Source organism: Phyllostomus hastatus, unplaced genomic scaffold, assembly GCF_019186645.2.
Source record: "Phyllostomus hastatus isolate PE091 unplaced genomic scaffold, TTU_PhHast_1.1 phas_scaffold_39, whole genome shotgun sequence".
In the NCBI taxonomy this organism is placed as follows: domain Eukaryota; kingdom Metazoa; phylum Chordata; class Mammalia; order Chiroptera; family Phyllostomidae; genus Phyllostomus; species Phyllostomus hastatus.
Window position 1 is genome coordinate 9,185,275 of NW_025334028.1, and position 17,103 is coordinate 9,202,377.

The 17,103-nt window shown below is 36.0% G+C and overlaps 1 protein-coding gene across 8 annotated transcripts in view; it reads right to left on the reverse strand.

The window, feature by feature from the left end:
* The window catches only part of WDFY3 (WD repeat and FYVE domain containing 3), a 271,299-nt gene that overhangs the window by 38,656 nt on the left and 215,540 nt on the right, over positions 1 to 17,103 (reverse strand). For all 8 annotated transcript variants that reach the window (XM_045820302.1, XM_045820298.1, XM_045820300.1 and 5 more), the window contains 5 exons: positions 14,670 to 14,838; positions 5,814 to 5,977; positions 2,993 to 3,141; positions 1,184 to 1,304; positions 578 to 663 (listed from right to left, as the gene is read on the reverse strand). In XM_045820302.1, the coding sequence (XP_045676258.1) occupies positions 578 to 663; positions 1,184 to 1,304; positions 2,993 to 3,141; positions 5,814 to 5,977; positions 14,670 to 14,838 (689 nt within the window). The remainder of the gene's footprint in view (positions 1 to 577; positions 664 to 1,183; positions 1,305 to 2,992; positions 3,142 to 5,813; positions 5,978 to 14,669; positions 14,839 to 17,103) is intronic.

The window sequence follows — 17,103 nt, forward strand, 5'->3', positions numbered from 1 at the left end:
TACTATTCATACATCCAACAGAAATATCTTTGAGTGCCATGGATATGTACTGCTTTTTACAATGTAAAATTGTAAATATATTTTACCAAAAGTAAAATATGTTTACATTAGATTGACTGCTTTATTTTGCTGTGCTACTTTTTCAGTGATGAAGGCATCCAACTTCCCTTCCAAGTTCAGAGAAAGTCTCATATGAATGTAATTTCCAAGGAAACTCAGTCCCTTTATTCAATGTGAAGAAAGCCTATTTTGAACCTTGAGTATAATTTTTAAAGCTACAGTTTCAGCATCCATTTTTACATCTGTAGACATAGGAGTTAGTGATGAAAGTAGCTTTTGATCATAACTAAAGTTATCAGAAGAAAAAAAGGCATTACAAAATAAAATAGCATCATTATAAAAGCTAGTTAGAAAAACACTGCTTTAAGAAGTTGGCAAAAATGAAACAAACATTTTTTTCAAAGAAGTTAATTCACTGATCTAAATTCTAGATTTTTAAAAACTACCTAAACTAATAATAGTTTCCCTTGCATCTCTTCCCAGCATAGCATTATGAAGTATCTGTAATAAACAATACCTTTGATAGACTTTATTTCTAATTCCTTTTTGAAAAGCAAGGAGGTAATTTCGTCCATCTCCAGAGAAAACTTCCACAGCAATAGGCTGAAATGATCAGAGAAGAAAACATCAAGAAAAACAAAAATAAGGTTATATATTAACTTCTCCACTACCAATTTCTATAATGTTGAAAAAAATTAACCCACTGAAGAACACTGAATCATAAATTCCTAGCAGATTCAATTATAAAATAAACAGAGACAATTTGTTGTGAATGTGTTCTCAATTTGCTTCTAAAATATTTAATAATAGAATAATGGTAAAATAAAATAATTATAAAGTTATTATTTTGTAAAATTATAATGAGGGTATAAATTTTAAATTAAAAGGCAATTATAATGTTTTAAGTTGTATTTTTTAAAAAAGATGCATTATTCAGAGTTACGTGTCGATGTAATATGAATTTGCTTATCACATAACCAAATTTAAGGAATAACCTAAGAAATACTCTAAGGGATAATGCAGGTCCTATAGAGGGTTTTCATGGCATGTGCCAATTTTAAAATAATACATCCTCTGAATGAAGGAACATGACAAAACATTTAGTAATACTAAATCAACCCACCTGCAGGAGATACCTCCTCTTATGTACCTCCTTGATATCTTCATACGCAAAAATGCTGCATGTTCTCTTGAGCTGACTGGGGCCTTGCCTGGCTCCTCTAGGGATAATGGGCTCATGCATACTACAGGCAGCCAAGAGAAAGGATGTAAACAAAAACACAGCAAGAGACAAATTTGCAGTCCAACAAAAGCTGTTATTTTCAACATATAAACAGGGGAACATATTTTAACATATATACTGGGGAACAGTATATCAGAAATTTCAGTTCAAAAAAGATGTTTAAGAGAATAATTTGTCAGCTACTCTGCATATAAAGCACCTCCTTTGATGAAGTTAATTAAAAAAAAATCCCATTATTGCTATCAGGGTCAACTTATCAGGCAGAGTGCTCCAGTCTAAGTACTAGGAGCTCAAGAAAATGTTTTAATTTCTTTTAAAATCAGAAAAATATTAAACTAGGTGAAAGAAAATATTTTAATATATGATATAAATACATTCATCTTTAAATCAACAGTCATAAAATATAGTTTTTATCATTTTTATATGGAGGAAGAGGCCCATGAAAGTCATAATGTGGCCCTGATTGTTGTTGAAAGTAATTATTTGAAATATCTCCTGGGAATGAACTGCAGTGACCATGTCCACTTCAGCAGTGTAAGATGTTCAAGAGAAGAACATGTTGACGTTCTAAGCCTTTAGCTTTTTATCTTCCTTCTAGCTTTGTCTGGCAGAAGAAAAGGAAGATGGATAAAACTTACTTAATTCCTGCCTGTGCTGCAGTCACACTGCTTGTAGGGCACTCAGAGGACACGGATGCTCTTTCCTCTGTTAGAATATTGTGCACCTACCTGCATTTTCTTTATAACTGTGTTTGTACTGACATTTTAGTGCTGGAAAGGATGTGGAGAAAGGGGAACCCTTTTGAACTGTTGGTGGGAAAGCAGACTGGTGCAGCCACTGTGGAAAACAGTATGGAGTTACCTCAAAAAATTAAAAATAGATCTGCCTTATGTCCCAGAAATCCTACTTCTGGAAAGTTATCCAAAGAGACTCAAAACACTAATTTGAAAGAACATAAGCACCCCTATGTTCATTGCAGCTTTTTTTTAATAACAGTTGAGATTTGGAAGCAGTCCAAGTGTGCACCAGCAGATGAATAGCTAAAACAACTATGGGACATTTACACAATGGACTACTACTTGGCCATAAAAAAAAGAAAGTTTCACCCTTTGCAGCAGCATGGATGGATCTGGAGAACATTATGCTAAGTGAAATAAGCCAGTCAGAGAAAGCCCAATACCATATGATTTCACGCATTGTGAAATCTAATGAACAAAATAGAGACAGACTCACAGATAGAGAGCAGGCTGACAGTTCTTGGGAGTGGGGTTAGAGGGTGGAGGGAGTGAGCAAAAAAGAAAAAGGATTCATGGACGTGGACCACAGTGTGGTGGCTGTGGGGGTGGGGCAGGTGGAGGTGGAAGAGGGTATAAGGGGGATAAATTGTAGTGGAAAAAAGGCAACAACAAAAAACAGGTCCAAAGGAAAAAAATGAAAGAACAATTTGAAAATATAAGGAATTAAGTGTCTAATGTTATTCAGCCATAAATTAATTTTCATTGATATAAAAGGAAAATTTTTTCTTTATTATCAGTAAATAACAATTACCCTTGTGAATATTTAATAACAGATGCGTACCAACTGAGAGGTAATATTATTTAAAACACAATTTTTGGATGAACAAATCTATTTGAATATGTTGTTTTCTAGGGATAGCTGTACTTTGTGTCTCTTCATTCATTTACTTACTTGGGAGGTAAAGTCTCAATGTCTCTTATTTCCCTTGTCGCTGTCATTGTAAATCCATCAATCACATAAAAATGCTCTTTACCAAAAAGAAGTAGCCCCTCACTAGTATCTAGGCCTTGTACTCGAGCACAGCGGTACATGTGTTGGATCTAGAAAGAAAACCATATACATTCATTAACACAGATTTTTAAAAAATCTGAGATAATTTCTTTTTTGATATAACTGAAGCAAAAGGTTTCATGGGTAAACAGGCCTTTACCGAGTTATTGCTCTGTGATGGCATCCCCTGAGCTAAGCATATGAAATCTAGGTTTAAGCATATTGGGAAGAATCTGCTAAGACAATAGTCTGATTTGCAGTTGATCTCAGTAAAAGGAAACAACCATTCACTCCTATCCATCCATGTGCATCCATTCATCCTTTTCTTTCAATATTCACTGAGTACTCACTATAAGCCGGGCACATATGTTTGAGGTTCTACAAGTGATAAACAAGTTAGAAACTTGGCAGGAAAGGGTATTGAGGCATACATGTAAACAGATCAGAATTGTGCCTTTTGTGAGGCAGGAGGATACAGAGTGAAAAAGGTCTGCAACCCTGGCTAGGAAGCTCAGTTGGTTAGAGTGTTGTCCCCATATTTCAAGGTTGAGGGTTTGATCTTCAGTCAGGGCACATACAAGAATCAACCAATGAATGCATAAGTAAGTGGAACATCAAATCAGTGTTTTTCTCTTTCTTAAATCAATAAATAAAATTAAAAAGAAAAGTGAAAAAAGAAAAAGGTCTGCAGAGCTTAACAATCCTGAGTGAATTAGCAGTTGTTACTTATAGATTTAACCAAGTTTCCTAATTTCTCTGGACTTCTGTCTTTGTAAATTTCAAATGTACACTGGTCATGAGAGCAAGATAATGTACATAACCATGTTAGCAGTTGTTGTCTGTCTTGTCTTCCACACAGCTCACTTCCTTTTCCCATAACAATATTTGGAACGAGAGCTGGGGCATTTGTCCCTCTCTGCTCCAACCTGGATCCTGCCTGCCTGGCAGACTGTTTGCTGTGCCTTTATAACAAGCCCAAATTGGCAGTAGTAGTCTTTTCCTCACAGAAGGAAGGGGTTGCTAAACTTCTCAATGTAAGTATTGTCTTCTTTCCAATGAGCAGGACATGTCCTTAGTAACAATTCTTTCTTGTTTAAACTCAGTTCAATATGAATCAAGGAAAAAAATCAACAACTAATCCAGAGGCAAACAAATGTCAAATGAATGTCAGTTTGAACACACTTCCTGCACTATTGAAACTTAAAGCAATTAGAGAAAAAAGTGTACTCATGAGATTAAAAGTTTAACAAATGACAGCATTAGAAAATAATTTTCTCTAAAATATACAAATATGAGTCAATTTTCATAGCCACATTTGAACTACTTCTATAATGAAAATGTAGAATGTTGCAGAAAAAATACTGATGTGCTTTTTAAATAACTTTATCATAGCGTAACATACATAAAGAAAAATGTTTTTCATAAATACACAGCTTGAATTTTCAAATGCTAAATATAATGCAACCAGAATCTAAATCAAGAAACAGAAAATTTCCTAAGACCCCAGAGCCTTTCTTGTGCTTCCTTCATACCTAATATACTTTGATTTTTAAAAATATTCTCATTCTAGATTAACAAGCCCATGCATTCAGACAGAATTTTTAAAGATATATTCTGATTTCTGGTTACTATTTCTTAGTGGGTAAAATTTCAAGGGTTATTCTAAGATCTAATATAACTGGCAAAAAGGCCATCCTTTATAAAGAGGATAATCACTATACATTTAGTCATTCCTTTATTCATTTATTCTTTTATCTACTCAACTAATCACTCCTTCATTCAAAGATTTATTGGTGTCTGTTAGGAGACTGGAGCTGTGTGAAACAACGGGACAGAAATAACAAACAGCGCCTGTCTGTCAGAAGCTCTCTGTCTATGGGCAGAGACAGACACAGGAACAAATCATCATGATGTGATAAGTCACAGTATATACGCAAGGTATTATAAAAGCATACAGGAGAGGTAGCTAATCAAGACCGAGATGGCAAAAACAGTCAAGAAACACTTTTTACATTTTGAGTATTAAAGACATCCAAATCAATGAGGCTGCATCAATGGGAGTTGCAAGGGGAGGTTATGCAAACAATGGAGAGAGGGGCATTTTAGCAAAGGTGACAATGAGTTAAGTGCAGAATGAGGAAATAACATCACAGATGCTGGAAACTGTAAGACACACAATACTGCAGGGGGCACAGGCTACAAAAAAAGAGTCAATAAAATGAACTTGGAAAGATGGGCAAGGTTTAGGAGGTTGAGAGAAATGGGAAGGCAAGGTAATATTCTATGAGTGAAGGAGAGCAGGGGTCAAGCACAAGGCTACAGGAGATAGTACAGACTGGATGAAGCTTCTTGAATGTGTTTTCTGGAATTACAGAGGTGTAGAAAAAAGTATTAATACAATGCCAGAATGGGTTGTGTACATGAGTTTGGAATAGAGAATTATAGCAAGAACTGCAGTCTAATAAAGGCTGTAGAGGAAGATAGTGAACTACGTGTCAACTGTAAATATTGTATCTGATGAAACTTCACGCTGTTTACTGTGCTCTGCTAGGTCAGACCATCCTGAAGATGGCATGAACAGAGTACTGAACCCAAAATGTTGTTTAATACTGTGTTTTATCATAGAGGCTGAAATATTCATCTTCTGCCACCCTATCACCTAGTCTTGTAAAATGGAAACAAGTTACTTAAATACAATCCTTACTTTTTAGAAGCACAATACCTTTTCTCCTTCCTCTAACAGGCGCAGGAGGGTGGCATTATCTGTCTTCTCCTCCTCTTCTATCGAGCTGCTCTCAGCAATCTGGTCTTGTAACTGCTCCTGGTTCTCCTCATCTCCTCCATCAGGTGCAGATCGAGACCGTTTTAGAGGAGGCTTCACCAGACCTATAGGACAATGACCAAGAAGGCCATGTGAGCTTGCCATTTGGGAAGCATTTCAGTCCCATGCGGTCCCTCGTATACAGTTCCCATCTGAAAACTCCACAAGGTAGATGGAGACAGCACAGCTCAGCAGTATAACAATACAGACTCTGGAGTTAAACAATTGTGTGCCCTTGGAGAATCATTTGCCATTTCTGAACCTCAGTTTTCTTATATATATAAGACAAAGATAAAAATACTATCTATCTTAGAGAATTGTTGGAGGTATGAGGTAATTATGTAAAAAACACTTAGCATTATGGTTAATGAACAGTAAATTCTAAATAAGTATCGGATAATGATGATAGAGAGTTTAGCATAATTAATGGTAAGAATGGTGTTGCTTATGGACAAATGTCACTGAGGGGGTACCATGAATAAATGATCAGTTACAATCAGAAACAAGTAAAAATTACAATTTACAAACATGACTCCAAGAGAACCCACCTACTTAGAGGGCCCACAAAGGGCTATTTTAAGACTAATGTCACAAGCAGTAGTATGGTCATTCATACATGAATGAATCTGATCATATCCTCAGTTCATAAAGAATAAGAACAGACCAGTCAGGACACATGCCTGGGTTGCAGGCCATGGCCCCCAGCAACTGCACATTGATGTTTCTCTCCCTTTCTCCCTCCCTCCCTCTCTCTCTCCCCCTCACTCTAAAAAAAAAAAAAAAAAAGAATAAGAACAGAATTTTTTTTGTAAAAAAGATTTATTTATTCTTAGTGAGAGGGGAAGGGAAAGAGAAAGAAAGGGAGAGAAATATTGATGTGTGAGAGATACATCGATTGGTTGCCTCTCATATGCTACTAACTGGGGACCTGGCCCTCAACTCAGGCATGTGCCCTGACTGGGAGTTGAACAAGTGACCTTTCGGGTCACAGGACAGCAAGCACTCAATTCAGAGAGCCATGGCAGCCAAGATAGAACAAGAACAGAATTCTTTATGTTACAGGGACAAATCATTTAATTTGCAGATTAAGGAACCATTTTACTGCCTACATTTTGATAACTTTATTAATAGTCACAGGAGATGACATTAAAATCAGTTGATGAGATCCTAAAATATAAGCAACACTCAAAATACACTCTAAATCTCACATTTCATTAAAGTAATCATCTTAGTTGTACCAAAAAAAGTCATGTTACACCTATGAATGATAGTTGCTCTAAGAATTTTGACAAAGTGTAAGTCAGCCTGTTAGAATCATAAGCTTTGAATATGTGTTACCAGATGTTCTGCTTTACCATGGGAAGAACCTTATTTTCACATATAAAAGAGTATAGTCAGTAAACAAGAGAGATTGAGTCCTGCTGAGGACATTCACAATGGGGGAAAGCTTACAACTACGTAACTTTTTGTCTGGTGAATCAAAACCTCCAACTCTATGTCTAGCATAACACTTTGAATATCAGAGTAGTGACACCAGTATTTGTGGGGTTAGCTCAATTAGAGATTGGGAAAATGAGGCCCAGAGAAGTGAAGCACCAATGACCCAAACACTGGTAAATAAAGTGACCCAAACACAAGTCATCTAACTCTGGGAATTACACTTTGGGGGCTTCACCCAGTTAATATAGCTTTGGACCCATCTCAATAATTTTGCTGGTGCAATGTCAAGAAAATTCAAAAGGTCGTAAACTCTGTTATATCAATTATGAAATGTTTAGTAAGTCAGAGTCATCATGAGAGGACAGGTATACTAGAATAATAGGAGAAATGAATCACAATTTTCAAGGTGTATTTTGTTGAGATGGTCATATACTATTAATTTAATCTGTAGAATGTGGAACTGATTTTTACTTTACAGTTCTTAATTTATAATCTGGGGCTTTATTTATAAAATATGCCAAGACTTTTGAATTTATGGTGAATCAGAGAATTAAAAAAGTTAAAACAATGGATTGATTTATTCAGTAATGACTGAATCTCCATTTTCAGATAGCCAAGTGCCAAAAGCTATAAAATGAAATGAAAAATAATCTCTGCCTCTGACAAACTTATAATTCAGAAAAACATGAAGCCAAGAAAAATCACTGAAATTGCTGTGATATGAGCAAAGTGCTATTTTTGGTGGACAGAGAAGTTGGAAAAGGCTTCAGAGAAAGATGATTTGATTATTTACCAGTGTCTTTAAGACTGGGGAGGGGTTAAGGTCCACATCATAGAGAAGCTGTACAAAGGTGGCAGAGAGTACACATATGTAAAAGAATCAAAAAGCCCATCCATAGTGGAGGACTCAAGAGGTGGAGAAACAAGTAGAAACTACACTAACTTCCTCCTAGGACCAAATTGGAATTACAACTAAATTACGGAAAAATCATCCTGAATAACCAACCAAACACTAGCTGCAGAGAAGCCTTATAACCAAGGACAGACAGAAGAAACCACTTTATCGCAAAATGACTGGTAGGGAGTGTGGAGGAGACAAGAGAGGGCTGGCTGGGGTCCCAGCAGCTGAAGTTCTAGAGGGATATTTCAGTGGCCAGGGCTTTCCCCCTGAAAAGCATGGGGTTTAAACCCCAAACTGGGTTCCCCAGCCTACAGCACCAGAACAAGGAAAGGAACCCAAGTATCATACAGCTATGGAAAGCAGCAGGATTTCTGTCTATCAGGGAGAGACGGCTGGAGATGGAGAGAGCCTTTAAAAGGGCCAAAGCACAAAAATTCCATTTCCAGCCACTTACCCTGGACTCTGGCAGACAGAGGGAAGAGTGGACTAGAGACATGTGAGGAGAGTCTGAGGCTGGTGGCTCTGGGGAGAGAACTGAAGGGTCAGTGGCCAGGATCCATATGCCGAGTTATTCCCCATACTGCAGGAGCCATCTTTCTCAGGCTGAGCACTCCTCTCTGAATGGTGTGAGCCTGAGGGGAAGCAGCAGCCTTACCTACAGGAATTATTCTGCCCCACCCTGTGGGGCTTAAGCCCTGCTGCTGAGGAGTACAGCTGGAAGACATTCACTGATTAACCCTACAGAAAGCCTGTAGGCAGAGGTGGATCACTGGGAGCTCTGAGACTTCAGCTGACACTCTCCCAGGCTTGGTGCTGATAAAAAGCTAGCCTTGGTGGGCAGCCTGGTTCTTTCTGTGCACACAAGGCTACCAGAGGGAGCCACACACTATGGATCGCTGATAGCTCCAAACAGGTTGCTCAGGGCTGGTTACAGGCAGGGTTTGACTTAGGCTTGTACCAGAGTTTTGCAGATGTACCTAATACATAGAAACAAATACAAAGAGCCACCCAAAATGGGAAAACAAAGTAATACGGCTCAAATGAAAGAACAAGAAAATTCTCCAGAAGAAGAACTAGATGAAATGGAGGCAGAGAATTTATCAGATTTATGAGTGTTTAGGGTAATGATTCTAAGGATACTCAACAGCATGAAAAAAATACATAGAACCCATAAAAAAGGACAAGTCAGAAATAAAGAATGCAGTATCTGAAATAAATAATACACTGGAAGGAATAAACAGCAGGTTAGATGAAGCAGAAGATAGAGTCAGTGATTTGGAAAACAAGGTGGAAAATAAACACTCAAGCAGAGCAGTAAAAAGAAAAAAGGTGAGGAGAGTGTGAGAAACCTTCGGGACAACATGAAGCATAACAACATCTGCATCATGGGAATACCAGAGAGAGTGAGCAAGGGACCAAGAACCTATTTGAAGTAAGGATCAAAAACTTTCCTAATCCGGTGAAGGAAAAAGACACACAAGTCCAAGAAGCTCAGAGAGTCCCAAACAAATTGGAACCAAAGAAGCCTACTCCAAGACACCTCATAATTAAAATGGCAAGGCCTAAAGACAAGGAGAAGATCCTAAAAGCCACAAGAGAAAAACAGAGAGTTACCTATAAGGGAGCACCAATGACTATCATCTGATTTCTCAACAGAAACATTTCAGGCCAGAAGGGAGTGGCATGAAATATTCAAGGTGATGAAAAACAATGACCTACAAAACCAAGACTAATTGCCCAGCAAGGCTATCATTTAAAATTGAATGAGAAATAAGGAGCTTCCCAGGCAAGAAAAAGCTAAGGGTGTTTGTTAATACCAAACCAGTACTGCAACAAATGTTAAAGGGCTTGCTTTAGGAGAAAAACAGAAATGGAGAAAAAAAAAGAAACAGAGGAAAATAGTCTAAGAAATAAAATGGCACTAAATACATATCTATCAATAATCACTGTAAATGTAGATGGCTTAAATGCTCCAACCAAAAGACATAAGGTAGCTGAATTGATAAATAAATGAGACCCATCTATATGCTGCCACCTAGAGAGCCACCTCAGATCAAAAGATACACACAAACTAAAAGTAAAGGAATGGAAAAAGATATTTCATGCAAATGCAAAAGAAAAAAAGCTGGGGTGGCAATACTTTTTTATGACAAAATAGACTTTAAAATCAACGCTATAGTAAGAGACAAAGAAGGACACTATTTCTTTATAATGATAAAGGGAACAATCTAACAAGATATGACCCTAGCAAATATTTTCGTACCCAACATAGCAGCACCTAAATATGTAAAGCAAATCTTGATAGGCATAAGGGGAGAGATTAGCAGAAATACAATCATAGTTGGGGATTTTAACACCGCTTTAACTTAAATAGATAGATCTTCTAGACAGAAAATGAACAAGAAGACAGTGGCCTTATATAATTAACTGATATTTTCAGAGCATTTCACCCCAAAGCAGTAGAATATACATACTTTTCAAATGCACATGGAATGTTTTCTAGGATGGACCACATTTTTAGGACACAAAATAAGTCATAATAAAATTAACAAGTGTGAAATCATATCAGGCATCTTCTCTGACCACAATGCTATGGAACTAGAAATCAATCACAAGAACACTGAAAAATGCACATGGATGTAAATAATATGTTATTTACAACAATATAAATAATATGTAATAAATAAATGATATGTAACATAATAAATAATATGTAACAACAGTGAGTGGGTCAACAACGAGATCATAGTAGAATCAAAAGATACCTTGAAACAAATGAAAATAAGAACACAACCAACCAAAAAAATTTGTGGGTCACAGGAAAAGAAATTCTATGAGGGAAATTCAGGCCTATCTCAAGAAACAAGAAAAAACTCAAATAAACAATCTAACATTACACTTAAAGGAACCTGAAATAGAGCAACAAATAAAGCCCAAAGTGAGTACAGAAAGAAAATAATAAAGATTAGAGCAGAAAAAAAAACAGAGTCTGAAAAAAATGATACAAAAGATCAATGAACCCAAAAGCTGGTTCTTTGAAAAAATAATCATTATGGACAAACCTTTAACCAGATGCACACACAAAGGACCCAAATAAAATCACATATGAAAGGGGAGAAAATACTGACACCAAAGATATACAAAGCATTATAAGAAAATATGAACTACATGCCAACAAACTGGACATCCTGTACAAAATGGATGAATTCTTAGAAACATAAAATCCTCCAAAACTAAGTCAGGAAGAATCAGAGAATATGACTAGCCAGATTACACCTAGTGAAATTGAAGCTGTAATAAAAAAACTCCCAACAAACAAAAGCCCTGGGCCAGATGGCTTCACAGGTGATTTTTACCAAACATCCTGAGAAAAACTTACACCTCTCCTTCTCAAACTATTTCCTAAAATTCAAAAGGAGGGAAGGCTGCCAAGCTCATTTTATGAAGCCAGCATTATCCTAATTCCAAAACCAGATAAAGACAATACAAAAAAAAAAGAAAAAGAAAATTATAGGCTAAATTGCTGATGAATGTAGATGCTAAAATCTTCAACAAAATATTGGCAAACTGAATACAGCAATGCATCAAAAAGATCATACACCATGATCAAGTGGGATTTATTCCAGGAATGCAAGGTTGCTACAATATTCGCAAATCAATTAAGTGTGATTCACCAAGTAAACAAAATGAAGGATAAAAACCACATGATCATATCAATAGATGCAGAAAAAGCATTTGATAAAATCCAACACCCATTAATGATCAAAACTCTCAACAAAGTGGGAATAAGGGAACATACCAAAACATAATAGAGACTCTATATATGACAATACCACTGTCAGCATCATACTTGATGGGCAAAAACTACAAGCATTCCCCATAAGATCAGCAATGATACAGGGATGCCTGCATTCACCTCTTGCACTCAACATAGTTTTGGAAATCATAGCCACAACAATCAGACAAGAAGAAGAAATAAAAGGCATCTATATTAGAAAGGAAGAAGTAACACTGTCTTTATTTGCAAATGACATGATTCTGTACATAGAGAACCTCAAATATTCCACTAAGAATCTACTAGAACTGATCAATGAATTTAGTAAAGTAGTAGGATACAAAATTAATATCCAGAACTCAGCTGCATTTTTATATGCCAGTAATGAACAGAAAGGGAAATTAAGAAAACAATCCCATTCACAACCTCTCTAAAAAGAATGAAAAAGCTAGGAATAAACCTAATCAAGGATATAAAGGACCTATACTATGAAAATTATAAGACATTGAAGAAAGAAATTGAAGAAGATACAAATTAAGTAGAAGCATATACCACGTTCATGGATAGGAAGAATTAATATCATTAAAATGTCCATATTACCCAAAGCGATCTATAGATTCAACACAATTCCTATCAAGATTTCAATGACACAGTTCATAGAACTAGAACAAATATTTCAAAAATTTATATGGAACCACAAAAGGACCCACACAGCAACAAGGATCCTGAGAAAGATGAACAAAGTTGGAGGAATTCAGCTGCCTAATATCAAACTATACTATAAGGCCAGAGTAATCAAAACAGCATGTTACTGGCATAAAAACAGACATATCGATCAATGGAACAGAATGGAAAGCCCAGAAATAAACCCACACCTTTATAGTCAATTAATATTTGATAGAGGAAGCAAGCACATACAATTGACTAAAGATAGTTTATTCAATAAATGATGTTGGGATAATTGGACAGATACATGTCCCCCTCCCAAAAAAAGAAACTAGACCACCTTCTTACACCACACACAAGAATAATGGAGTAAAGATTGAAATGTTAGACCTGAAACCATAAAAACTCTAGAAGAAAGCATAGGCAGCAAAATCTCAGACATAGCTTGTAGCAATATTTTATTATCTCCCTAGGCAAGGGAAACAAAAGAAAAAATAAACAATTAGGACTACATAAAACTAAGAAGGTTTTGCACAGCAAAGGAAAACATTAACAAAATAAAAAGACAACCCACAAAATGGGAGAATATATTTTCCAATACATCTGATAAGAGGTTAATATAAAAAATTTATAATTTACAAAACTCAGCACAAAAAACAGTAACAAAAAAAATAAAAAATGGGCAAAGGACCTGAAAAGACACTTCTCCAAAGAAGACATACAGAAGGCCAACAGACATGAAAAGATGCTCATCATCTATCACCAGAGAAATGAAAATTAAAACCAAAATGAGGTATCACCTTCAACCGGTCAGAATGGCTATCATCAGTAAATCAACAAACAACTAGTGCTGGAGAGGATGTAGAGAAAGGGGAGCCCTTTTGCACTGTTGGGAATTCAGACTGGTGCAGCCACTGTGGAAAACAGTAAGGAGATACCTCAAAAAATTAAAAATGGATCTGCCTTTTGAGATAGCAATACCACTTTTAGGAATATACTCAAAGGAACCCAAAAAACTAATTCAAAAGAACATAAGCACCCCTATATTCACTGTAATGTTATTTACAATTGCCAAGATATAGAAGCAGCCCAAGTGTCCATCAGCAGATAAGTGGATAAAACAACTATGGGGAATTTACACAATGAAATACTACTTGGCTGTAAAAAAAGAAAATTTTACCCCTTGTGACAGTATGGATGGACCTGGATGACATTATGCTAAGTGAAATAAGCCAGAGAAAGCCAAATACCATATGATTTCACACATATGTGGCATCTAATGAACAGACTGAACTCAGAATAAAATAGAGACAGACTCATAGATAGAGAGCAGGATGATAGCTATAGCTGAGGGTAGTACAGGGAATGGAGGGATTGAACAAAAGGAAAAAGACTCATGGGCAGGGACAGCAGTGTGGCAAATGCAGAGAGGAGTGGTGGTGAGGGGAGTAGAAGAGGATTAAATAGTAATGGGAAAAAATACATTAAAAACAACAAAATAACAACTAAAAAAGCCCATGGCCATCTTAGCACTATTCACCACCGTATGTTTGCTTTACTAAGCTCCATGAAGTAGAGATTTGGAATAATCACAGGAAGAAAGACCATTATTGCTCACTGTTGGCTAACATGCACTAATGGCACATATTTAGTGGTTGTTTAAATTTTACAAATATTTACTTACTTATTAGGGCCTTATTAGGGCACTGAAAGTATCCGGTGCCACTGAGAATTCTGCACAATACAATAAAAGATTATCAAGCCAACGGGTATAATACATTCATCTGTCGGCAATAAATAAGAGCCAGTAGCTTTAATTTCAGTACAGAAATTAATTTTTAAGTAGGGTGATATGGTATAATATTTATGGATACCTTTAAGGTTGGCCCCACCATTTACAGCTGCTCACATTTTCCTATAAGTTCAAATACAAGGACTGCTCTAATGATTTTAAACTAAAATCAAGAAGGCTGACCTTTGACTTTGGCAATAGTGTCTTCACCATGCTCTGGTTCTTGCTGAGTAGCTTCACCTTCTGAAGTCTCTACGATGGCATCTTGTACAATGGTTGGATTGCCAGAGGCTAGTCTCATGTAGTATTCTTTACTGTCATAACTTATGGCTCTTCTGTACCTAGCAGGTTTCTAAGAAGTAACAAGAGACAAGAACTCAAATAATTATCTTCAAGAATTAAAATATAAGTTTCCCAAGGGAAGGCATGGTGTCAAGACCTCTTTGTGTGTCACCTTTTTTTTTTTTTGTTATAGGATTTTTAGTAAGTTTTTAAATACACAGTAAATCCATAGATTTTGGGGTTGTTTATTTTTAAATTCCCTTGATTTTGAAAAGACATATAAAACAATATTAGCAGTTTTGTTCTTCCTGAAATAGAAATAAATCATATCTAGCCAAATAACTTCATGTTAGTATAGTACCACCTCACTGCTGTATCAGAAAACTTCCCTATCCAGGAAAGTGAAGAGAATGCCCACTGTCGGAGAGCATCAGGTTCCAAGGAGATGTTTAGCCTGTGAAGGGCCTGGAAGTTTGCTTCCACCCCAGTAAAGTATGTGGGTCAGGCCTTAAGGGCCAGCCATTCAGTTGGAGTCATCCATATGACTGTTTATTTCAGATATTGGAAAGTACAGTCTCAGAATTGCCCTGTTCTTTCACATATTCCCAGGTCTCTCTGGAACTCTGGAAATGGCCCAAACCTTCAGAGAGTCCTGATCTAACATGGAATCAACCAGCTTCAGGCCAGATGGCGCTCTCTGGTTGGTCTGCCATTCCGAGGTAGTATCTCCAATTTGTTAAAACATCCTCGTTGTTTATTGTGCAGAAGAATGTGACCCATAATCTTACTGACTAAAAGTATATCAAGAACATATGCACCGTATTTTTCGGACTCTAAGATGCACTTTTGTACCACATTTTTTGCCTCAAAATTTTTTCCCCTATTTTCCTTCTCTGAAACCTAGGTGAGTTTTATGGTGTGGACCCCAGACGCACCTAGGTTTCAGAGGAGGAAAATAGGGGAAAAATTTTTGAAGCAAAAAATGTGGTAAAAAAAAAAGTGCTTTTTATAGTCTGAAAAATATGGTAAGTCCATTTTCAAAAATAAATTTATTACCTAGGAACATCAGAAAAATTTAACTTTTTGGCATGATATAGCATTTTTTTTCAGAATAACTAATATTTACCCTAAAAACAGTTTCCCCAATTGACCTAAGCCTGTTTTTTAAAAAATATAATACAATAAAAAAATTGTCTAAAATTTTCTACAGAAACATAAAGCCAGAGGAAAAAGTTTATATGTACAAACATTCCTCAACCAGAATTAGACTCAGACTTAGGATTAACAATTAAAAAAAAAAAAAGATGGTAGCTCAGTGGATGGAGCACGGGCTGCGAACCAGGCATCACAAGTTCGATTCCCAGTCAGGGCACATGCCTAGGTTGCAGGCCATGACCCCCAGCAGCAACCTCACATTGATGTCTGTCTGTCTGTCTGTCTGTCTCTCTCTCTCTCTCTCTCTCTCCCCCTACCCTCTCTAAAAATAAATAAATAAATAAATAAATAAATAAATAAATAAATAAAATCTTAAAAAAAAAAAAGATGGAGTTTGAAACAAGCTTTAAAATGTTGCCTTTGTAAACATTATTTTACTTCTCCTTTCTTATGAATAGAGCATGTAATTAAAAATATTCTGTCGGCCTACTCTTCAAGCTCAGGTAGTCAGTATGTATTGTCTGTGACAATGATTTCAAACTGAAATGGAGCACAAGTGTCCAGTTGGCTGGAATATAAAATAATAAATCAATTTTGAGATAAAAAGATACCTATCTAAAGCTACAATGCCCTTCTTTTAACTTCAGGCAGAGCCAGGGAATAAAGAGCGCCACAAGCTAACTAAAGAGTGCTATGCCCAAATGGAAACTGAAATCTATTTCATAACATAGGAAAGTATTAAGATGATGTAAAATAATATTACAATTATGGAAAGATCAATCTGATGAGCAAACTAATAAGAATATTGTAATATCTGTAAAGTGAAAGAAAGGTAGTAAACTTTGTACTGTCACAAATCTCCTACATAAGGTATAACAGTTATCTTCAACTCAAAATTATTCATTTTTAAAAAGATGAAAGCAGAGTTAGTGATGGGCAAGACAGTGAATTAACACTTGGAACCTCTCCAGATTTAAACTTGGAACCATAAGCATTTACCCTAAATATTTTGGGGTATATTTCTTTGTTTTAAAAAACTGCACTTTCCCCCCACTGAATTATATATAGAATCTTCCAGAAACAAAAAGAAATTATAAGTTTTTTTAACAAATTAAAATAAACTTAAATTGTATTTTGAAAGTGATTATATATTCTTAGTATATAATTTTAAAAGACAATA